The sequence below is a fragment of the Solanum pennellii genome, chromosome 5 (assembly GCF_001406875.1).
Source record: "Solanum pennellii chromosome 5, SPENNV200".
Classification (NCBI taxonomy): domain Eukaryota; kingdom Viridiplantae; phylum Streptophyta; class Magnoliopsida; order Solanales; family Solanaceae; genus Solanum; species Solanum pennellii.
Genome location: NC_028641.1, coordinates 3,904,613 through 3,930,162, shown reverse-complemented (window position 1 = coordinate 3,930,162; position 25,550 = coordinate 3,904,613). Strand labels below are relative to the sequence as shown.

Sequence of the window (25,550 nt, the reverse complement as noted above, 5' to 3'; positions counted from 1 at the left end):
CTGTATTTAGTTAATTAGACGTTGTTTGGTAGCTGATTTGTAGATAAGTTATACAAGTGATAAATTTTGGATCGATACTATATTATATAATTGGTTAGACAGGTGTTTGATATGCACGGGGAGGAGGCATTCGCAAATTGGATACTTTTCGTCGGGAACTTTTTTTTTATATATATAAGTAAAATGATATATTAAATGACTAAATAACATATTTTGAACACTGTTGACATAACAAGTTGTTGTAGCCTAGTAATTTCAAATGCCTTGAATTGATTTTGAACACTTTGAATAAGTCAGATGATTTATATATTATTTTATGCATGATAAAAGATAGAATAACTAAAACACTATATTAAATTATACATAAATTTTCTAATATAATTAATTTAAATATTATTAATACATTTATAATTCTAACCAGCTACGAAACTAACTTGTTAGAATCTTGAACAATACCCACAACAATTAAATGGAGTATAATTTTAAGAAGCTGTATTTTTAGGTTTATAATATAGTGTTCTAATTAATCTGTCTTTTTCATTCAAGAAAATGACATGTGAAAGTAGCTTAGATGGACCAACAGAAACAGCAGCGCATAGCTATCAAAAAAGTATTATAGAAAACTATAAACTTAATTAAATGGATAATTACATTTGACACCGTTGACCTAACAGGTTATTGTAGCCCAGTGATTTCAGATGTCTTGAATGAGTTTCACACGTCTTAAATAAGCCAATGCGTAATTTTTGGACACCCTTTATAAAATTCTTGGCTCCGTTACTGACTATAGTATAGATGCGTGCAAGCTGGTTTAAAATGCGAGTAGCTTCTTGAGAAAAGATTATCTTGGACCTGCCCATTAATGGATCCAGATGTGAGGAAAGCCCAAGACAAAAATGGGAATTTCAAGCTTAAAATAGACCAAGAAATACAAAAAAGCCCAATATAAGTTAACTTTGATTTAGAATGTAGTACATCCTAAATATAGGCTTAGATTTCACTTTTTATTTCAATGCTACAATAACATCCAAATTTTACTAAACGTTGAGCCGAGGATCAATCAGAAATAACCTCTCTTACTTTACTCAAGGTAGGAGTACACTTACGTACACACCACTCTTCCGAAATTTCACTTGTGGAATTCCCCTTGAATATGTTGTTGCTATAGATAAAATAAGTCCGGTGCCACATTACAAAACAACATGCAGTGTAATCTCACAAGTAGGGTCCTCGTGTAGGTAGAAAAGTTATTTTTAAAAGACTATTGACTCAAGTGCAGCAAATCAAGATAGTTGTGAAAAAATACGTATGTGGAGAAAACATGTCAATTAGTACAGAAAGCAGTACATGTCATCTAGAAAAAGAACAATAACAACAACGAAATAATGCAGTGACTGAAATACAAAAGATGGCGTAATAGATATCAAAAGCAAGAAACGACATGTATAACGCGAATTACGAGACAGTAATCTGTTACCTTTCACAACTGCACAGTATAACACACTTCACAAACTTAGAAGTTACATTCTCCACCATGTATACCATTTCTTCTCCCAAAAATGATGTCTATAAAGAACCCGATTTTCCCAAAACTAGTAAACTTGACCAAGTCAGAGCAGACGTCGAACAGAATATTCATAACTTAAACAGCATGACAAGACAGTGTGGCTTCTCAAGGGATATGTCCAATGATAGTGGATGAGCTTTCAACTGTAGTGATACTGATGAAACATTTTGAAGAGATTTAGATCGAAGAGATGGCGATATCTTCAATAAACTAAGAACTTCTAATCCATTAAAAATAATGGACTCTCTTGACCAGATGATTTTGATGCCTTCATCAAGCTTCTCAAGGCTCCATATATCTCGTTTGACTTGGAATGCCTCTCGTCGAAGCAATAGAACTCAGCCACTTCATCAGCAACCTCAATCAAGCTGCATCCTGGAACCTTACGGGATCCAGTGTCCCTCATCGCCACTTTTAGCTCTGCCACGTCTTTCCACTTCCGAGCATCACCAAAGATATTTGCTAACATAACGTAATTTGCAGGGTTTTTTGGGTCAAGCTCAATAAGTTTCTGGAGAACCAGTCTTGCAAAGTCAATGTTTTTGTATACTCTACACGCGCCAAGTAATGCCGTCCAAATAACAGCATCAGCTTGTACAGGCATCTTCTCCACAAATTTCACAGCCTGCTCCAAAAGACCAGCTCTGCCCAATAGATCAACCATGCAACCATAATGCTCAATTTTAGGCGTAATGGAATAATCATTCGCCATTGTGTTAAAATGGGCAAACCCGTCTGCAACTAAACCCATGTGAGAACACGCACATAACACTCCAATAAAAGTAATTCCATCTGGTTCTACTCCAGAATTCTTCATCTCAGCAAACAAACTCAAGGCATCACTACCCCGACCATGCACCGCTAAGCCATTAATAATGGTGTTCCAAGAAATCAAATCTCTTTTATCCATACTCCTAAACACATCAACAGCATTACCAACCACCCCACATTTTGCGTACATATCAATCAACCCATTGGCAACATATACATTGTGCTTATACCCATTGCTCTCGGCATATACATGCACCCACTTACCCAAATCAAGAGCACCTAATCTCGTGCAAGCGGACAAAATATTCACAAGGGTGGCATCGTTAGGCTTCACATCAGACTCATTTAACATCCTCTTAAAAGCACTAATAACCTCGGTGAAACGCCCGTTGTGAGCATACCCTCCAATCAGACCATTCCATGAAAAAATATTTCTCTCTTTCATCTCTTCAAAAAGATTCTCACACCCCTCAACATCCCCATTATTGGCATATCCATTCAACAAAGTATTCCATGACATTAAATCTTTGTTTGGCATCACATCAAAAAGCTTTCGAGCCTCTTCCATATCTCGACATTCAATATACCCTGTAATCATCCTATTCCATAACACAACATCTCGCTCAGGCGCCAAGTCAAAAAGCATTCTTGCAGATACCAAATCACCATTTGCAATATATCCATTGATCATAGAAGTCCACGTAAAAACATTCCGTAAAACCATCTCATTGAACACCCTATAAGCGCATTTCGCTCGCCCAACACTTGAATACATATCAATCAAAGTGCTACCCACAAAAGTATTGGTCAAAAACCCAACCTTTACCACCACACCATGCACTTCTTCACCTTCAACTAAAGCCAGTAACTTTCCACAAGACTTCAAAACCATAGGAAATGAAAAACAATTCAAACTAACATCTTCATTCATCATACGACGAAACGACACAACTACATCCCTGTACATATCATTCTGAATATACCCTTTAAACATTATGTTCCAAGGAGAAGCATCTTGTAAGTCAGGAATTTGATCAAACACTTGGTGTGCATAAGAAATTTTCTTGAATTCCATACATTTTGACAAAAGGGGAGGGATAATGTACTTAGTATAACCAACACACTGAATTGTAATCTGGGTTTGAATTTCTTTCAATTGATTTGTAGTTTTACATGATTGTAACAAAGATATGAACTTCTCTTCAAGAATTCTATGATGAGTTTTAATTAAGCCTACGTTTACAGCAATTTTTGCTATTCTGGAGATTAAAAAAACTCTAATTGGTCACTCAAAGTTTCAATTTTTATGGCTTTTATGCAAAATTTGTAATTTCAAGAATGGTGAAATTTCAAAGTTCTTATAACCAGAGAGCTTATGACTTATGAGCGGGTTGAAATATTTATTTAAAAATTAACATATTTAAACAAAATAAAAAAAGAAAATATTTACGACTCTAATTTTTATGCAATGATATAATCTTCTGGGATATTTTGTTCATCAAAATAATATACTACATATATGATACGATACATTATTAATCAATATATAACAATCATTCGAATCTAGTGTTACTTGTTCAACGCATGGTGAGTTTATCAGGTGTTAATGATCTCCTTCTTTTTTTTTGATAAATCGTAGCTCAAATTCAATATAACAATAACCAACTTCTCAACTATATTAACAAGACTAGAGTTCAATTACAAATCCAAAACGTAAATGCAATAAAGCAAACAACAAAAGAACCCAAGCAGAATCGTAGAAATAATAAACACAAGAACTAGGGAATGGATAGACGGTAAAAGGAAGATGAGAAGCTTAGACTGAAGAATTGGGGATGAGAACACAAAATGTCTTTGCATATAATTCATTTGATGCTTCAAACAGTGATGTCCTAATTTATTTAACTACAACAAACGCATTCTCAGTCTGGACCCCAGATTATCCTTCGTGAAAACGTGACCTGATTGCTTTTGTTGGGCCTACTTGGTCCAATATCTATTTGTGCGATATCCTCATTGGTATCTTTATAGGGCTGAAGCTGATTCATAACATTATAGAAAATCAATATTTACACGTAAAGAACACTCCAAAAAATCATAACCTAAGTATTAATCATTCCGGACCTCAAAACAGAAAAATAAACAACCAACTAATTATAAATTTTCTGAATTAAAACTACTATACTACTGAACTTTCCTAAAAGCCTTTTACTTTGTTAGTTTCACTTATGATCTCCATTTTTGTTCTTTCTATTGTTAGGGAGATATTGTTTCGTACTTATTTTTTCTTTTGAGTTGGACTGGACGGTGGTGTGGACGGTGGTAAACCCAATGTATAGTAAATTATGCGGGACGGATCGAAAATAAAAAAATCATGCTATATAAAGTGGACGGAGGAAAGTCATTGTAAATTAACATGGTTTTATCGTTAACATTATTATACAAGAGAAACATATTAAAACTTAACTAAATATGAATTCATGTTGAAAAATCTCATATCAAAAAATAATAAAACATTTTCTAATAAAATAACTTTACATTCAGAAAGACTCAAACTCGAGATCATTAAAATCGATTTTGATAGTTAACCGTACATTCAACCAATTAAGAAAATGGTCCAATTAAGTCATTTAAAAGAACGTGAATTGACTAATAACTTGTCGGGTTTAGTGTCACTTTTTAAATTCTTTAAAATCTGCATTTCCACTTCCTCTGATCGATCAATAATTTTAAAGAATGGACCTTGCATTAACTTCCACTTTCCGACCATCTATACCATCGGAATCTTCACTTTTCCACCGGAAAATAAATCGACCCATTATTCTCCGGCATATATGGAAGTGGAAACCACAAATTTCTACTTCAGAGACTAAAGGTAGAACGATTACTATGGCCCTAAAAAAGGCAAAAATTGATGGGGTAAGTGAAGCTTTAAATGAAATTGCTTCACAAAATTTGGATCATGCTCCTGCTAGAAGAAGGGTTCGATCAGCTTTTGCTAATGTTCAACAGCAGCTTGATCATATCTTGTTTAAGGTTTGGGGTTTGTTCTAATCTTGTTTGAAATTAGTACAGAAAAAAAATTTAGATTTTTAATGGTGATTTTTGCTTCCTAATTTGATTTGTTTTGGTTGTTCATGCAGATGGCTCCAGGTGATATCAGATTAGAGGAGGTATTAAGCTTAATTAATTTTGTTTATATTATGCTATTGTGCTCTTGTTTTGGTATTAGGGATCTATGTATGAGTACTTTTGTTAGTGGAAATGTCAAGGGATCTTCTTTTGGTTGTCCGGACTAGCTAGTGCATATCTCGACTAATTCTAGACGATAGTGGGTAACTCTGACCACCAAGGCTTCGATAGATGTAAAGAATTAAGAGATCATGTAGTGTTTTGGCAGATCTTGATTTTAGCTATGTGGTTCTTTTTTGCTCTGTTGTGCAATGTAGTTGAAGTTGATTACTTATTTATCAACTTAATCGTGTTTTATTTATTTTCAATGGATTTGAACGAGAGTGAACTCAAAGTTAGGAAAGTGAAAATGGGGTGCAGGTCAGTTAGGATAAACTGAAGGATTAAGAAGTTAGTAAGTGTTCTCTCAGAAGTTTAAACTTTGTTGATTATGAAACAGCCGCTACTATAACCCCGATTACTCTTAAGTTCTGTTTCCATGTATACTACTCTTATTTGCTAAAACATTTATGTTCAAAGGTTAGGATGATGGATCTATGTATGTAGCATTGTGTTGTGAACTGTTAATTGTTTTTGCTAGTTAGATTTGTTTGTTTGATGGAAGTTTATCGTCTCTTTTTGTTGTTGTTACTTGTTAATTTTTGTATCATGCTATTTAGGAAAAGGATTTATATATCATCAAATGAGTAATTGCATATGTACATTTTGTAGTGGTATGAAACAAATTCGAAAGGCCAACAGATTTTTTGCAAAAGTTGGCTGCCAAAGCCTGGCGTACGAATTAAAGGTGCTTTGTGCTTCAGTCATGGATATGGTGATACTTGCACGTTCTTCTTTGAAGGTTTGTTATTATCTCTTTAACTACAGAGCCAATAGTAGTATGTCTATTCTTCTAATCAATTACTGGTTTTTATTAGTATTATTTATTAGCCGTTTATATTCTTTTGTATGTTATAATAATTTTCAGGTATTGCGAAGCATATAGCGGCTGCTGGCTATGCTGTCTATGCTATTGACCATCCCGGTTTTGGTCTCTCTGATGGTTTGCATGGATATATTCCTGAGTTTGATGGTATAGTTGACAATGTCAATGAACAGTATGTGAAGATTAAAGGTAAGTTGCAGTGAGTTTTTGCCTGCTTTGTCATTATTTCCTGAGATAATACGTCAACAACAACAACATATCCAGTTTAATCATAATCAGACAATGTGAAAAGCAAAATCCATTAAACCCGAATCAAAGTTCATTCACGGGCCACTACTCTTCTAATTTTTGTTAAAAGCATGTTTCTCCTCGTGTGACAATTTGATGATAAGTTGTCTTGTGATGGACCAGGTAGGCCAGAAGTTAGAGGGCTTCCCCACTTTATATTTGGGCAGTCGATGGGAGGTGCAATTGCTCTGAAAGCTCTTCTTAAGGAACCACATGAATGGGATGGAATTGTCCTTGTCGCGCCAATGTGCAAAGTAATATTATCTTAGCTAGACTAGCAACTTCTTATATTATTTTAGTTTCTAGTTTCTCACTTTCTTGAGCACGTTTATTTTGAGCTGAACTGATGCATTTATCGTTTTCTTTGGTATCAAAAAGTTCAGAATCCCTAATTTCTCTACGTCAAACTAAAATATGTAGATCATCTCAACGAGTTCAGTATATTTACACCTGAATATATTCAACTGTTCAAAGAGTGCAGAATTTTCAGTTTTGTTTGTTGATCATCCTTCGTATACCTAATACCTTATATTACGTTTCGCTTTTGGTCTTCCATCTGAATCTTAGGCACTTAAATTTTCTCAGATTCAAGTGTTGAAACCTTAAGCTATGAGCTAATAAAAAAGAATAGACAGAAAAAAATTTGGTTCGTTCTCTGTCACCAGAAAAAGATGTCCATTTTCAAAGCAAAAGCTCGGGTCAGTTCATCAACATTTAATGATACTAAAACACTTGTTTTCTTTATAAAAGGCACTCATTTTGATTCATTTCTCTGTTCTGTTAGCAAATTTTAGCTTTCTGAGGAAAGATGCTTTTTTTTGTTCCAAATATGCAAATTCTCCATGCAAATACCAACTGTTCTTTTTTGTTTTTCTGTTTCCTTCTTTAAAGATTTCTCATAATTTATCATGATGAGGTGTTACTATCCAGAAAATATTTGCTTATTGGAACAGCTTCTTAGACATATTGCGCTGAGAAATGCTTCTCATTTCAGGAACCATTTATATAAAAATGAAACTAATTGTCTGTTAGAACAAGCAATGCTTTTATTGCCAGTAGTCAACTCGTACTAATTAAGAACGAAGTTGAATTATCGATTTGGATGATTTCATTGTAGAAAGAAATTATGTTTTCCTCTTAGCATCGCCACCAAATTTTCTGCTTGTTGAAATTTTTATCATGTTTGTGGAATTTGAACTTTCTTAATGCAAGAATTTCGCTGACTCTCTGGTGCTTTGCTAAGATTGCAGAAGACATGACGCCACCAGTTCCACTGCAGAAAGTCTTGATTTTTTTGTCTAACATTATGCCACAAGCAAAGATAGTCCCTACGAAAGATTTGGCGGAGTTGGCAATCAGGGAATTCAAGAAAAGGAAAATGGTAATGCATCTATTTACTCTCTTGATATTAAGTGAGGAAGAATAATAACCAAATGATGTCTGCTTTATATTTTTAAAAAATCTATTTGCCCCGTCCATGGTAAACCCTCCATTGTCCCCTTTCAAGCCCCGTCTCATCCCATTATTGAGATTTGATATAGTATGCATTTATGGACTCCTTTACTCTGTATAAACCTGTTCACTGTTTTTCCATCGAGAGTCCTTATAGCATTTTGTTCTGGAATACCCTTACGACCCTCAGCATGATGCACTAATCCATGCCATGTAACTTAGGAGTTCACGGTTTCGATTTAGGAGTTCAGGGTAAAACTGCATATAAAAGACTCTAGTGGACTACAAACCTTCTCTGGACCCCATGCATAGCGGGAGCTTAGTGCACCGAGCTACCCGTATATGCACATTGATTTTCAATGTATGCGTAGCACAGCTCTGTATTGATGTCTTACTGATGCTAGTTCTTGTCTCATTCTTTTTAGGCTCCATACAATGTAATCTCTTACTCCGATAAAACACGTGTGAAAACTGCCGTGGAACTCTTAAATGCTACGAAATACATTGAATCACATGTGGATAAGGTCAGTACGTATCCAAGTTTATCAACGAAACACCATCATGTTTTCCAGCTTTGTCTGAAGGAATTAACAGTCTGTATGTACAACACTTGCAGGTGGCATCCCCAATGCTCATTCTTCATGGAGCAGACGATAGAGTGACAGATCCTCGCGTGAGTCAGTACCTGTATGACAAGTCTTCCAGCAGCGACAAAACTCTTAAGCTCTACGATGGAGGGTTTCACTGCATTCTTGAAGGTGAACCTGATGACCGGATTCTTACTGTGCTCAACGACATTATCTCATGGCTTGATACTCGGTGCACTCCGAATTAGGCTTTGGTTTAAAGAGGTTCTGCAGATGCATTTCTTGTTGAAATCAACACCATTCATCTAGTTTTAGGAAATGTGTATTAGACTATAAAACCAAATTCAGTATGACTGTATGAGATATAGGCATATGACATTTGTTGTAATTTGCCAAAATCTCATGGAAGGCCATTGTTATTTCTCTCACACTTTTTTCTCTTGCGAGCTTTGTTGTTCGGACACTCCGTAAATACTGTCATCCGTATTAGATCCTCTAAAAATACATCAGACATACATCTGTCAGCATTTTTAAAGAGTCGGAAATATATTGTGAGGGTAAAAGAGACTACTGAGAGTAAATCATTTACCTCATAGTATTATGACATGGAATCCACCTAATTTACGTTATTATATATATGAATTCAAATCTGTCGAATTACTCATGTTATGATCTTAGCTTCTACATCCTAGGTCTTCCCATTCTGTCATCTGGCTTACGTTCTTCATGTAGCTAGACTAAATGACTTTGAAATTTAGTCATGCTTCCACATATTATGAATAACGTAGGAGACATCTCTTTTCTCTCCCTATGGAATCTTTACTCATCAAACAAACGAGCACAAAACACAACTCTATCTTCACGAGATAAAGGTAAAGTCTGCATGCATACACTCTACCTTTTTCAGACCTCACTGATGAGTAGTACATTGTTGTTTGGAGATAACACCACCTAAAACATTGACTAGGGAAATTAAAGATAGTACATTATACATAGTATATTGTGGTTGATTGGAACAGTTCAATGAGAAAATGGAAAGGTTGAGACTGCATATACAGTAAAGAGGAGGTCCATTTGGATTTTCATAATCTTAAGCATGCTCTCCCTCACATTGACATGATATCACTGATGACAAAACAGGCTAAGTTTTGTCTATATTGTCTTCAAGGTATAAATGTCTTTCTTTCACAATATTGTACACAACCCTCATTGATCATGACACTTTTTATTTAATTTTACTTTCATGCTAGCTACAACATCCACAAAAAGGACAACTATCTAGGGCGGAGATACAGTTCTGCTTATCGTGTGGGCATGGGGAGACGGAGAGTGTTATAATATATGTGTGTTCGATAGAACCTAGTGACTATGGCTCAAACTTCGTTTATATGTCAAGATTTTCGACTACTCCATCCATCTTGTATTGGTTGTCAACATTATTAAAAATGTTCATTTCAAAATACTGAAAAGGGCGTGTGAAATGAAAATGTGAAATATGGGACATAGGGTGTACCAATTACTAAGTATGTATAAATATTAAATTTTGAAGTCATTTATTAGCTTAATCTCGAACTCACAAAGTTCAAATTTTGACTTGGTCTTTACTTATCGTTTGATAGAATTCAAGTAACTTTGGCCGGAAACCTATTTATTTAACTTGAATTGAGTAACTAACATTTTCAAAGGAATTGTATGAGTGTATCTTTCAATATCCAGATAAAACTCTACGCATAATTTATTTTTAGAGCTTTGTAATCATTTTATCCGAAAGTTTAAATTATTAGATATGAATAATTTACTCAAGTACTTAACACATACGGCCTCATGTGTTGATTAGGTTCTTTTCTTACGCATGCAACTACGTACATATATAGAAACTTTTATGATTATTTTTTTATTTTTTTAATTAGAGGTGATAATTATTAGGTCTCTTGTTAGGACTCATAGAATCTTATTAGGACTCTTACTTATGTATAAGTATATTTGTATATGATTTCCTCTATATATAGTAATACAGTATATAGTAATACAGATTGATTTTGCTTATGCTATTCATAAATATATTCACATGGTATTAGAGGTGGGCCCATCTCATCCGATGTTGGGACTCCTAAAATCAAATTGCCCACGCACCAGATGCTAAGCACTGCGCGTGAGATGGGGTATTAAAGAATGACAAAAGTCTCACATCAGTGATTAATGAGATGGGTGGACTCCTTATAAGGCTTGGACAATCATCTTCCCTTTGAGTTAGCTTTTGGGGTGTTAGTTAGACCTAAGTCCTAATTTCACAATAATAAAATTTAAGATTTTTATCTATTCCGTTATGATGTGAAAAAATTTAGATTTTCAATAAGGGGCTTCAAAATTCGTAGAAATAGATAGCCGAAGGGAGTTCGACATCTACTATATATACATATAAATTTATTTTAACCATGTATAAAGAGGATTCGGATGAACCCCCTTTATACAAGGTAGCTCCTCCCCTGATTATTTCACAGTTTCATTTAATTATGCTCCGTAGCAAACACTTTGTCATTCATCTCTGTTCCTTGAATCTCGCTCGCCGATCTCCCTGCTTCTCTTACTTTATACAAACAATTGTGTTTCTCTTACTTTATACAAACAATTGTGTTTGTATTTGTATAAAGCGAGAGAGAATTGTATATACAAATACATATTTTTTGTTCTATATACTTATAATTATACAAATATAAATCTTCCCTTGCTCAGTTCTCTTTTGCCTCTCTTTCTTGCTTTAACAAACACAAGTTATACAAAATGAAATGTATAGTTTGTGTTTGTATAAAGCGAGAGAGAGATTTGATACACAAATGCCAATGTTTTAACTCGATTCAATTGTATACGAAGTCAAATTTTATGCAGATACACAAACACAAATAACATATACATATATAAACACACTTTTCATAGACACAGACACTCAATTTATACAACTCATTGCGATATTTGCTACGGAGCGCAAATAGTCACACTATAGCTATAGAGCAGTAATTTGATTTTTATGTTTTCTAAACCTAAAATTTACTTTAAATCGAAGAGAAGCCCAAAGCGATAGGACGAGTAAAGTCTATAAATACTCGTTTTGAGATCACCATTTAATTTTATTTTTCTTTTTGCAAATTTGATTTGTATGTCTGATTTAAGATGTTTTTATCTGAAGTTTGATATGCCTTGCTCAGACCAACTTCACACATTTGTTATTCAAATGCATGGTGGATATTTGATAATATCAAAATTGAGGCATTTTTGACTTTAAAGTTATGAGTTATGACCTTATCAAGGCTTCAGATATATAATGGCTTGACAAGACTAACTTCGGATAAGACCAAACTTTAAATAAACGGAGGACATTTTTATTTCTTTCGTACAGTTTAAGGGTCTTTTTCAGCTAAAGTATTGATGGTAAAGACATTTTTGAATCTAACTATAAACGGAGGACATTTTTATTCCTTTCACATAATTTAAAGACATTCTTTACCTTGACAAAGCCAAGTTGAAGTTTCATTCATGGTACCTACATTAATTAACTTGGTGTGTTATGGTACCTTCATTTAATTTTATTCATGTACCTCAATCTAATTTATATCTTTTAAACCTAAAATTAACTCATAAATAAATAAAAATTTAGGGGAATTTATAATATAATAAATCATGAAATCTCTTTTAATTAATATCGAGTAAAGTTTTGAAGCAATTAAAAGAATTAGAGAGAAAGAAACTATTTTTTCCCGAAATTCATATAAATCGGACAATACTTGAAATTTCCTTTTAAAAAGATCGATACAAATTAAATGAGGACGATCAAATAAGATGTTAGTCAAATATTTACTGAAAATAGTTAAACAGACCCCTTGCACATATCACTATCAAAGAGTAGGCATGCAAATTTATGATAAGTTCAAATAAATGTGTTTTTAGGTACTTGCAAGCTAATTAACACAAATACAGTAAAAGTTGATCATGTTGATAAATTTTATGTACCCTTCAAGAAAGTGATTAAAAATAAATCAAATTAAAAGTTAGGAATTCCAATGCAAAAAATTTTAAAAAGAGAAAGTAAGCACTAACAAAATATTACTACTCTTAGATAACCATATTAGAATTGTGTCTTTTAGTTGTTAAAACAATTATTTGATATAAATGATATTTGGACAAGAGAGACTAGTAGTTCGAGGGCAATAATAGTAGCTACTTTATGTTAAGCCAAGAAAACTTTAAGGCAACGTCCCTCTCTTAACCAAATGACAAATACAATTTCTACCTCTCCATTACTTTTTTTCTGTACTGACCTGATTAATTCATATTCGTATAGTGTAAGATTTGAATAAAGAGACGTACGATAAAGACGAATAATATATGAGTCCATTGGAATCATATATATATGTCAAATTTTTTGAATGAATTAATATATAATATTATATATTTTAAACTTAATAATTTTATTTTTATAATTATGGTATCTGAATTAGTTTAGTTCATCTCGACTGACTTATGACGTACCGTTAGCTAGTAGCTACCTTCTCAAACAATACAGATAATGGGTAAATCTATCTACATATCTATTCAGGATATATGAGAAGAAATTATTTAGTATTTTTTACTCCATTGAGATTTGAACTGAGATGACCTCATGATTCTCACTCATCTCGTTAATCACTATGCCACATCATTGATAAAAAAAAAGTCGGATCTAATAAATTAAGTGAATAGTGATATAGTCTCAAATTCAAACTCATAAAATTTAAATCCTCAATTAGTTTCTATATATACTAAGATTAATTTCTCCATTTTCAAAGCTTGACCTAACGTAAATACCATCGTTCCACACCACTCGTCCTCAATAATAGTGTAACTGCGTATTATGAAGGATAACCAGTTGAGTACACTTCGACGAAAATGTTATTTAAGGCATTTCACTAAAAAAACCTTAAACTAAATAGGTATTTTCCTGGGGATGAGTATGAAATTTCGCAGGAACTTTCGTGCGAATTTTCATACTAATCCCCAAAAAAATCCTCATGTAATTTACAATTTTCTTGTAGTGTTTTAACTTTGCCTCAATTGACAACTAAATACTTTAACTTTGAAGATGCACACCTAGTCAGTCACCTCAACTCATTTTCATCGTGTGAGTTGAACACTTCAACTTACCTAATAATCATCTAGATTCAAGACACTTCTAATATTTACATATCACGTCAGCATTGAGTCTTCATGATACATAAAAAAAATGAATTGAGATATAAATTATATATAATACCTATATGAAATTTTTGAATATACAATACATGACGAAATTTCTGACTATGCCACGAGAGTGATCCTAATTAAGTGGTCCCTTTTTTCACACATACATACTCCTCTTTAAAAAGTCACGAGAGCCCCTAGATCTGCATATGTATGTTCAATTTTAGAGAGAGATTTGGCAGATATATAGAGAGAAAGCCCCACAAAACACCCTCAGCCTTTTTCTTCATCATCACTCAAAGTCTCAAACTCAAACTCAAACTCAAACTATAGCCCTCTATACATTTCAGTTTCAAACTGAAAGTCTTTTTAATTATTTGGCCAAAACTTCTTTACTCACTTCTACTACTAGTAGTCATGTAGGGTTCACCTCACTATACTTTATTTTTTTAATTAACTTTTTTTATGTTTCTTATTTTTTTTAAATTTTCTTTTGTAGGAGTCCAGAAAGAAATCCACTTGACCTCAACAATTTACCTCATGAAGAATTTTGTAGAGATGGTAAACAAGTCCTTGAAGGTAGTTCTTCATCTTCTGGTACATATAATTACTACTATTTCAACTTTTTCTTTTTTTGACAAAAAAAAAAAAGAGTTTTTTCTTCATACAAAAACCCTTATGCCATCAAGAGATGAAAAATTTAAAGATTTATATGTATATATTTCTCTAAACAAGTACTATTACTACTTCATATATAAACTTCTTTGTTTCTTTGAACAGATAGTGACGGAAATAGAATTTTCAACGAGGGTTTAATATTTGATTTACATGTATATATAAAAAAGTAGTTATGATCTTATATATAGTATGATTTCTCGGTGAAGGGGTTCATCAGAATCTCCTCCGAACTGGTATATAAGAGCCTTAGCAACCTACAATTAAGGATCAAGAAAATTTCAAGATTTATTTTTGTTCAAACAAAAACTACTAATAGTCTATGTCAACTTAATTGCCTTTTTTTCTTGAAAAATGAAATCTTTCTCCACAGTAATCTCTACAAGAGGCAAAACATTTATTCAAAGGAGAAATTAAAACCCTTCTATAATTTAGTTTTACAATTAAAAAAAAAAATTCAAGTTTTTTATACAAAGTTTTGAAAACAAAAATATCATGCAAGCTATAACTTAATTCTAGCTTTTGTTTAATTTATTAATAAACTATTATTTATTTTCACTTTCATTTCTCCTCTTTTGTTAGCAAGAAAGTAACTTTGGACATTCATATTTCATAGTCTTTTCCCAAAAAAAAAAAATTTCACTTTTAAATTATTTTATCTTGTTGATTCCTAGCTTCCTTAATATAGCAAAAACCCTAATACTAATTAAAGATTTTTATTTTTTTATGATTTGTCTTATCAATTAATTTTTTTTTATTTTTTTGCAGGAGGAGGGTATAGAAAAAAGAAAAACGGCGGTAAAGAAGATTGTGGTAAAGTTTATGAGTGTAGGTTTTGTTCCCTCAAATTTTGCAAATCTCAAGCACTTGGGGGACACATGAACCGCCACCGTCAAGGCAAGTCACTTGTCTTTTCCCGGTCCGGTTATTTATAACCGGACCGTGAAAATATAATTTTCTTTTATATATTTAAATTTAAAAATGAGTTACGAGTCACCTTCTTCTAGGTTTTGCTATGATTGATATTTTATAATATGACCATTACAACATTTTCTTTTTTGTTAAAGAAGTACTTAGGTTGATCGTATTTGTGATAATTTCGAAGGATTTTTGTTAAGCTAAAACGGTCGGTATCTATGTTTTATAAGTGTAATATCTGTCTCTATCACGTAATGATGCATATTCGTTATTAATATAATATTTTGCTTATATAAAAAAATTACTATGAAAATATATTTATGTTGGATTTGTTGTCTTGAAAAATGGGGTGTGGCGGAGTTAGAGAGATTATTTCTTTGCCAAAAAAGTATTTTTTACCTTTTATTAATTTATTTTTTAATTTCAATAAACAAAACAAGAAATAATTAGAGAAAAAATTTGAGCAAAATTGAATTAGTAATGTGAAGGAGTTAAACTTTTTTAATTTTTTTTTTTTTGGTTATTTTGGGGTTATAATTTTGAGGTATTATCAGTATTGGCCAATGATTTTATTTCCAGAAGCGTAGTCATGTCAATCTTGTTTTCATACAAAAGTAGTAGAAACAGTTGGTTGGGTGGAAATAAATGGAGTAAATAAATATTCTTTGATTTGAATTTTTTATTTTAATTTTTTGATTTTGTTCTTTTTTTAAATATATAGAGAGGGAGACAGAAACACTAAATCGAGCTCGTCAACTGGTGTTCAATAATGATAACATAATCCCTCCACATCACCTTAGGTATGTTTCGTGTTTTAGCTTACTGCTTACTTTTTTAAATCGATATATAATAATTATATACCGTTATACACTAATTGTAACATAAGTTATACTTATAATGTATATTTATTGTGTTTTTTTTTTAGTTTAATTTGTTGAATTGATTACTATTTCTTTATGCCATCAATATATTTTAAGATGATATACTATCTTTATTAGTCATATCAAGTTACTAACAAAACTTAATCAAATTTTATGTTTAAATATTTTTTTTTCGTTAATACATAAAACTTAAACTCGATTATATGTTTGCAGTTGTCCTCCAATTCCTCATGGAGGAGGTTACCACCAATCAACAAACATTGGTGATCCAACACTCTCTTATAGGCCGCCACCACCACCACCATCACTTTATCCAACAAGGTTATTTTCAGGAAATTCCACCACTACCCTCTTGCCACCTCCACCAACACAACCGCCACATCAACCATCATACATGTACGCCTCTCCACCGCGTATGGTTTCATTCTCTTCTCATCAATATCCGGCTCAAACAAATGATTACTTCCTAGGCCATGTCTTGTCAGGATCCAACACACACTCGACAAGTACTACCAATAACTTCATGGGATCATCCGCTCTAGGGCCTGATCATGGTAACAATAACAATAATAATAATAACAATAATAGTAATAATTACACTTGCATTGGTGCACCAATAGGGCATGGACTTGGACTTGGCAATAATGGAAGTAGCTCTAGTGGGAAACAACAACATTTGGATCGATTTCAAGATGGATTTTAGTAGTTTTTCTGTCATTATATTTTGCTTTATTTTCTTGTTCTATGTTTAACCTTCTTTTTGTTCTAGTCTTAATAATCTTTTTAATGTAGAATTATAATTAAAGTTTTGTACGCTGACAACGTAGAGAAATTTTAATCATCAGTGTAATTTAACTATTTATATAGCAGACTATCACTTTATCTTTCATTACCTAAGTGCTAGCACGATATATAAATTTTTTAATATTTCGTAAAATTAATCGATGATAATAGGTAACTCTTTCATACAACTCCTATCTAAATACATATGTAAAGAGTTACCTATAGTCATTATTTAATTTTACATTATAAAGAGAGATATTTGAGACTATATATCTGACAAAATGGGGTCAAGAAAAAGGGAGAATATGATCTGTTTATTTATTTTTAAGTGAAATCAGCTTTTGAGCAATCTTGCACTTATAAAAAATGTAGTCCATATAGATGTACTATAGTTTGGATTGAAGCTAGGGGGTCTGATTGGAGAGTAACTATATGGTACAAAAATACATGTTCTAAATGAAACTAGATTTTGCTCCTATACATGGGACAACAAATTAGTTTCATTTCAACTCAAAGTTATTGCATAACTTTGCATGGGGATTATATTTCTTGTCATTTTATACATAGTTATTATAAGTCTTTTGCCCCACATCCCCTCCCCCACCACTCATATATCTCATATTATTAAAGTATGTGATCATTTTGTTTGACACTAAATTGATATTTTTTGTTGTCTTGAAGATAATGTGATAAAAAAGAAGTGACATTTAAAAGTGTTATAGAGTTAATATTTAGATTTTGATATACCTAGGCCGGTGGGTAATTAGTTATTTATATTATATTATTTCAAAAAAAATTTGTCTTCATGTGTGGGCATGATTTTTCTATAAATAGAAGAGAAGGGTCTTTTATTGGGCATTCTTAATTGATTGACACAAAAAGATTCCCTCAATACAGCTTAACTCCGTCAAACCTGTACGAGTAGTTAGTCACACATGTGAAATATATATACATACACATTTTCAAGTGCATTAGAGATTGAACGGTAATAAGATAAGTCAACGTTCAATCTAAGACAGCGTTGATAGCTTGTAGTGAACAACTCTATTATGAAACCAATCAAAAGCAGCCTTTGGTACTTAAATAGTTAACTTTTGAAACTCTTGCAACTATGATAGAGTAAAATAAATAAATTAAACAATGTACATTATCAGTGTAAACGTTTTTCACACTATTAGGTCATTTCCACTTGTTATACTAGTAGGTAATTACATATACACTTAATTATGGTGTACTATAAAACTTTATATATATATCATTAGTTTAGAAAATCTTATGCCATCAAGTTGTCTTTAGATTGTGGTGATTAAGTGATAAGTACTTCTCAGACATTAACATGAGGTTTGGGATTCGACCTCTAGTTATGATCAAGTCCTTTTTATAAGAAGCATTTTATTGTTCAGTGTGAGACTTTTCAACGCGAACACAGATGAATTAAGTTTCAAAAAAGGTTATTGAACACCAAAAAAACAAACATAAGAATAAAATATACATGAGTACCACACCTAGTTTCTTTTTAATTATATGGAAAACAAAACTCTATGCATATATGTAAGTGTTTTAAAACTGTTTGTTTCAATAAGGGTGGTTTTATGTACCCAAGAATTACCAAATTGAAGTTACTAGGGTGGCTGTGGGAACATTTTTGCAGAAATAGCCAAAAGCTGCATATGATTTTGAACAAGTAGATGAGAAGAGTTATCAAGTTCCTCAGCTAGTCTATTACTATACTATGTATGTGAAAATTAATAGCTAGGTCTGAATAAAAGCAGCCAAAAAAAATTGAAAAAATTGCAACTCTATTGGCAGGTCAAATACTATCAACTTTTTTCATACTTATGGTCACTAAATTAAACCTAAACATAATATAGACCCTAACATAAATATATATAAAAAGATTCTAATTGAACTAACAACACCTGTGGTTTCCATCATGGCACTTTAAAACATAAAAGTACTACTTATAATTATCATATTGCTTTTTACTAATATAAGTCCATTGGTAAATTAAAGTTGAGGGTCAAAATCGAATCGATCAATAAATTGAATTAAAAAAAAATTATTAGATTATCAATTCGGCTTTGGTTTTTTTAATATTAGGTTAACTAATAAATTGATAACATAGTAAGATAATAGTAATTTATTATTTTATCCTTAAATAAATATTAAAGATTAATATTAGTATTTGATTATTTCTTTTGATTTTTAGCCTTCAATTTGAATACATTTCAAAGTAACTTTGAGTTTACACGAAACAAACTCTTTTATTTGTATTGCACACGTACATTTGTATAGTTCTTTTCTTTTAGAGTTATTATTGTTTCTATCGTGTCAAATTGGAGAAGTCATATATTTATTTTATGAACATTTTCTTAATGGTTGTATCAGAAATCGAAAGACTAAAACACGATACATTGAAAACGATAAAATATTTTTTTGATTTAACGTATTCAAAAACCGAATGGATCAATGCACACCACTAGCCACACTATGAATGAGACTGCTTCGTCCTTAACCAGATGTCTCACATTCTAAACTTGTGTATAGATAAAATCTTATTGAGAACATCACAGTCCGATTTCATTTGAAGCTTCGATACAAGCTCCGAACATCAAATGAAAAAACCAAAATATATTATGTTGGGGACCACCCCACCCCCTACCCTACCCTCCCTGGTTGTAATTTACTACTACTGTTGCACAAGTAGAGAGCTACAGAAACACTCAACGTTTGTTTCTTTGTATGAGCTGAAATCCCGAGACTTTGTACTGACGAAAGGTACTACACTGTAGCTTGACAAAGATCCTTTTAGCCACTTACAATATATAGTTTACCTACTACCTAATCACAATTTAAAAACCAAAATATGTCTTCATATTATCATTAGTTCTTTCGTTTCAATTTATATGACTGTGATTTCGTTATTTTAAACTAGATATATGTAATATATATCAAAATGCAGTTTAGTCTTTTCGTCTTTAACATGTCAAGTGAAAAAGAATTTGTCAAGTGCACTATAAATTTTAAATTTGATGAATTACTTGATATAATGCATTGTCGAATTGAAGTCAGTATCGACCATATCTGGGATAGTGCTTGGGTATATAAAAAAGGGAAAACAGATAAATATACTCTCAAAATTATCGTAAATGATATGCAGATACCCTCCATCATACTTTTGGGATATTGATCTCCCTGTCGTCCAAAAATTAGAACATATATGTTCTTCACTCTAAGGAAAACTAAATAGGAACACGTGGCGCAATCTTATCCGTCGACTTGTTTATCCGTTAGTGTAAAGGGTATATATGCTATAGCTTTGAATTGCAGTAGCACCAATGTCCTAAAAGTATGACAAAAGGTATTTACATACCATTTACGATAGTTCAAAAATATTTTTTTCCTATAAATAAATGTATCACGTAAATTGAGACGAAGAGATTAGGAATCTTGGGATGAAATGCAATTAGGTGCTGCTAGAGTAGAGACTACACTAATAAAGTTGGATGAATAAACTGTGTAAAAAGATTTTGGGAAATCTGAATTTAAAGAAAGAAAGAAAGTGCCAACAGCTAAACTCTAAAGTCGATCCCCAATATAATATACATACATATAGATACATAGAGTCAGCTTGCAAACCAACATTTTCTTAGGGATATGTTTAAAGCTGCTGCATTCTTCCACATTCATATTTATTTTTCTCTAGTTTCATTAATGTATATTTAATGTCCGATAATCATATTGAAGTATCGCGTCATAAAGTTTCATATTGAGGGGTAAAATGCTCCCCAACATTAATATGGATTGTGGTGCAGTGGTGAGACTACTTTACTCTTAATCAGAGGTTTCGGGTTTGAACCTTGAACATGGAGAAAATTTTGTTGGGAGCGCTACCCCCAAATGGGGCTTGCAATGCACAATTCAAATTTAGTCAGAATTTCTAAGGTAGATCTAACACCAATATGGATTGTGCTGCAGTGGTGGAACTGTTTCACTCTTAACTAGAGGTCTCGAGTTTGAACGTTGAGTATAGAGAAAATTTTGTTGGGAGGGGTACCCCCAAAAGGGACTTGTAGTACACAATCCGAATTTAGACAAGGCTCTAATGCAAATTTAGGATACCGGGTGAGAAATCAGATGAACTCCGAACTAAGAAAACTCGAACTTGAGACCTCTAATCAATGATCACTCTATCATAATCTTTATTAGTACCCTATATATTTTAATACTCTATTTATTTGAATTAAGGTGGCTTATCTTTATAGTTTATTTAAAAGAGAATGTCAAGTTTATATTTTGTACTGTAACACTTTTATATTTCAATATAAACACCATAATTATAAAGATTCAATAGTTTATTACGTTACACACATTACTCTATTAATTTCAAAACACAAGATCCAATTTTTTTGTTATTTTCTTATATATAACCCCCCCCCCCCAAATGCATAAAATGAAATACGAAGATTATTATTTATATCATATAAAATGTAATTATAACTAAATCATATGATAAGTGTGATTAGTTACCTACTAAATCAAATTAAACATGTAACTTGCTATACTTCGCTACTTCTTCCATCTTCAATTTCTTTTAAAAAGAACTTTTGAATTTGTATTTAAACAAGCTTTTGATATTTGTACTATTGTGAATCATTTTATCAAAGGTAAACAAAAAATTTAAACTTGAGTTGATTGAATATATAGAATTGTTTTTTAAAAAAAACAAGTCACAAATAATGTATGTCACGTAAATTAAAATTAAAAAACGTAAATTATACTATTACTGAAAAAATAATAATTACATTTTATTAATGTACATAAGTCAAATCTTTTTCCCCATTGCATATTCAACTAGTAAAGATTGGATCAAACAGTATACCATAGACTTTTGTACATTAGGTTATGATTTGTATCCTGACTTTAATTTCTGGACCACGACACTTATACCCCCTGCCAAACAAGTCATTACAGTAATTTCACTGTTTTTCACTTCAATTGGACATGGTTCTTGATAACTAAAACATAAAAAAAATAACTGGTTTGATTGTTGTCGAATTGGTTCGGTTTTAAAAAAACATATAATGATATGTGTCTTCTTTCAAATTATAATAATCCGTTAGTAACCTTTTATCATGGTGGCTATAATCAGAGGCGGAATCAAGTTTTGAAGTTTTTGGATTCAGGGTTTTTGTCCTTTTTAAGTTATTGAATTCTAAATTAATAATTTATATATTTTAAATGATTTAATTTTAAAGATAAATACAGGAGTTTTTTTTCACAAAATGTAAAAAAATGATGGATCTTTTATAAAGGTATGGACCAACTTTATTTTTTTTAAAAAATAGAAATCATGTTTATTTGGGGAATTCGAGATTTCATGAATTTAAATCATGCTCTCAATTCATATTTTTAAATTTTAAATTCTAATTATTCATATAGCATGTTTAAATGTAACTTCAAAAAAAAAATCATGAATAATTACCGCATGAGTAGTACTCTTTTGCTTGGTGTGTGCTAATAATCTATCAGAAATAGTCTCTCGATCCCTATAAAAATAAAAATAAAATCTACATAACTTTTATTTATGAAATTATACTGATTATGTTACGTAATCATTGATACAACCTCAATAGTACTAAAACAATAGTTAAACTGGAGTTAGATATGAAAAATATCCAGTAAACTAATGTTACCTACAATTAATGTACTACTAAGAATATTTTTGTTCTGAGAAATTTAATTCTTTCTCGTCTAAATATGTTTTAAACTCACCCTCCACATACTCTCTAGCAAAGACAAAATTAATATTATTTTTTTTATAATACGAGTGAACCAAAAGAAAAAAATTCAACTTTAGCTTTTCTAAAGTATTAATATCCACAAATAATATATAAATCAATTATAATAAATACATACATAAAATATTCAATTTCGCAAAAAAAAATCATGTGTTCATGATCACCATACCCTTAAATTAATTACAATAATACGTACATGAAATATTCAGTTTGACAAAAAAAAAATCATGTGTTCACAAACACCATAAATTGTCCTATAAATCCACCTATGCTCTCTGGTTAGTGACTAGTGAATAGACATAATATTCAATGGTAAATCCAAAAACACTTTTCCAAATTCTGAAAAAAAAAACTCACACGTACACATATAAATGTTTAAATTGACCATAGAATAATTTCCAAGAAGAGACTAAATTCCAAAAATTGAGAGTGCCAATACATTTATACTTCATGAGTAAATAGATACCCTTTATTAGTACAAAAAATTTGTATTATATTGCTTTGGTTTTTTAAGATGCTTTGCCCAATATATATTGCCCTTCTTCAATCATACCCAAATTAGCTAAAAGTTCATCTCATCTCCCCCAACACTTGCTTACACTTTTTTATACTCACTTTATTGTAAGTACTTTTTAGTTGTATTTATTTATTTATTATATAATTAGAGAGAGAAAAGATATTACTAAGGGTGTGTTTGACATGAAATTAGAAAATATTTTCTTGAAAAATACCAGTAATAAGTAAATTTCTTATTTATAGTATATTTTCATAGTGAGCAAAAATAAAAATCTCGATTCGTTGGTTGGGTGGGGGGTGGGGGGGGGGAGGATTAGTTTTAGAGGTTGGGTGGGGTACTAGGGCTTTCATGGGCGACCTAGTGGAATCCCCTTCGCCAGAAAATTTCTTATTGTATATATAAGGCCGTCAAAATTATATTTATATATGCACGTACAATATATGTTGAAACTCTTCGAGCTCTTTGTGTATTTGCTATGAAAATCCTAATGTCATCATTTTGGGAGGTGGGTGTAAGGAAACGATCAACATATAAAGTCAGTTATGAGACTTGTTTTCATACTTCGCTAGTCAACAACAAAGTTATTTTTTCATTTTAAAGAAACTTGTGTTCCAATTTAAGGGTGTGTTTGGTACGTTGGAACATATATTTTGATAATTTATTTTCAAGAATAAAAAAAAAACTCTTTCCCACCAAACAAACCCTTAAGTTGATAGATACATGTCTTAGAGAAACATTTATAGTGGGTTCACTTTTGTGCATGCAAAGCTATTGGTAGTCAAAGCTGCAAAACATTTTTGCAAGAAATAGTGCTTCTTCACTTCTAATGTTTATCAACTTAAGGGCTGACTATTTTTGTGAAAATTTTACGTACATTTTATACACATGCACCCCAACAAACATGTAGTAATTTTTTGTTACAACAATATTGATAAAAGATGATTATAAACAGGGCAGACCTAGGAAGGGGCGAGAACCAAAGTATTCATTTAAACCTCGTGGTAAAAAATTTACATCTAAGTATATTTTTTAATATATATATATATATATATATATATATATATAGATTTTTTATCCTCTAAACACAAAACTAGAGGTTGATTTACTGGTTTAACCGATCAAAATTAAAGTTCCATATTTTTTTGTCTTTTTGAATATATTCACCCAAAGATTAGAGTACTACAATTGAATAATTAAGAAAATGTCAAAACAAAGGGAGAGAGTGTGCATCAATTATGGCTAAAAGGTCCAAATTCAAAATATTATTATGTACAAACCCTACTTTATCGCGTGTGTGAACAAAATCTCAAATCAAAATATAATTAAAAGTATAAGTTTCGCTATAAGCATAGTAACATTTTTCTGTGGAAAATGCTAAGATACATGTAATTTGGTCTTACATACATAATTTAAACTCGTAATCTTCTGAACACACTGACAATTTTTTTCGTTACTCAATGAAGAAAAGGAGGAATGAGTTATATAATTTAATATAATGAAGATCTACATTGACCAATGGAAACAAGTTGGGATTCAAACGAAATTCAAGACGAAAACGACTAATCATTTGCCATAAGATATCATTGTGGTTTCAAAATTGATGTCACACCTTTAATCAATCATCATCATGCATCTTTATTTTTATTTTATATTTTTAGGGTTTATCTACCTACTAAAAAAATATAATCCTTGTTACATCCTTATCAAATATAAAACAAGAATATATATATATATATATGTCGTATACATGTTTTATGTATGTATATATTATTATATTGTCTTACACAATTTGTGTTTTATTGCTGAAGTTTCGTCTAATAGATTGTCCTTTATGAAACTGACATATATAGTTTTGAGTTTCATTATTATATATAACTATTCAGATAGACAAATATATACCTGCAATATATATTGCCTGTTTCACTAGAAGCATATTATGTTATTAGGGTTTAAGTTATATATATATATATATATATATATAT

At 31.5% G+C, this 25,550-nt stretch overlaps 3 protein-coding genes across 4 annotated transcripts; 2 read left to right on the top strand and 1 right to left on the bottom strand.

The window, feature by feature from the left end:
• Positions 1-470: 470 nt before the first annotated feature.
• LOC107019032 (pentatricopeptide repeat-containing protein At3g29230) lies at positions 471-3,850 on the bottom strand. Its single transcript, XM_027916981.1, has 2 exons — positions 1,478-3,850; positions 471-852 (listed from the first exon to the last, which is right to left on the bottom strand). Exon 1 carries the CDS (start codon positions 3,411-3,413, stop codon positions 1,788-1,790), a length of 1,626 nt encoding a protein of 541 aa, XP_027772782.1. The 5' UTR covers positions 3,414-3,850; the 3' UTR covers positions 471-852; positions 1,478-1,787.
• Positions 3,851-4,996: 1,146 nt separating this feature from the next.
• Positions 4,997-9,212, top strand: LOC107018716 (caffeoylshikimate esterase-like). The gene is made up of 8 exons (XM_015219270.2): positions 4,997-5,374; positions 5,482-5,511; positions 6,242-6,371; positions 6,498-6,644; positions 6,867-6,997; positions 7,987-8,124; positions 8,621-8,719; positions 8,812-9,212. The coding sequence occupies exons 1-8, from the start codon at positions 5,075-5,077 to the stop codon at positions 9,028-9,030; spliced, it is 1,194 nt and encodes a 397-aa protein (XP_015074756.1). The 5' UTR covers positions 4,997-5,074; the 3' UTR covers positions 9,031-9,212.
• Positions 9,213-14,214: 5,002 nt separating this feature from the next.
• Positions 14,215-17,356, top strand: LOC107019896 (zinc finger protein JAGGED). 2 transcript variants are annotated; one of them, XM_015220258.2, is made up of 5 exons: positions 14,215-14,412; positions 14,493-14,572; positions 15,437-15,565; positions 16,308-16,386; positions 16,681-17,356. In XM_015220258.2, coding segments are annotated over exons 1-5 (780 nt in total). In that variant the 5' UTR covers positions 14,215-14,410; the 3' UTR covers positions 17,171-17,356. The 2 variants fall into 2 exon arrangements, with proteins under 2 accessions (XP_015075744.1, XP_015075743.1); XM_015220257.2 differs by having other exon boundaries at positions 14,493-14,590.
• The last annotated feature ends 8,194 nt before the right edge of the window (positions 17,357-25,550 follow it).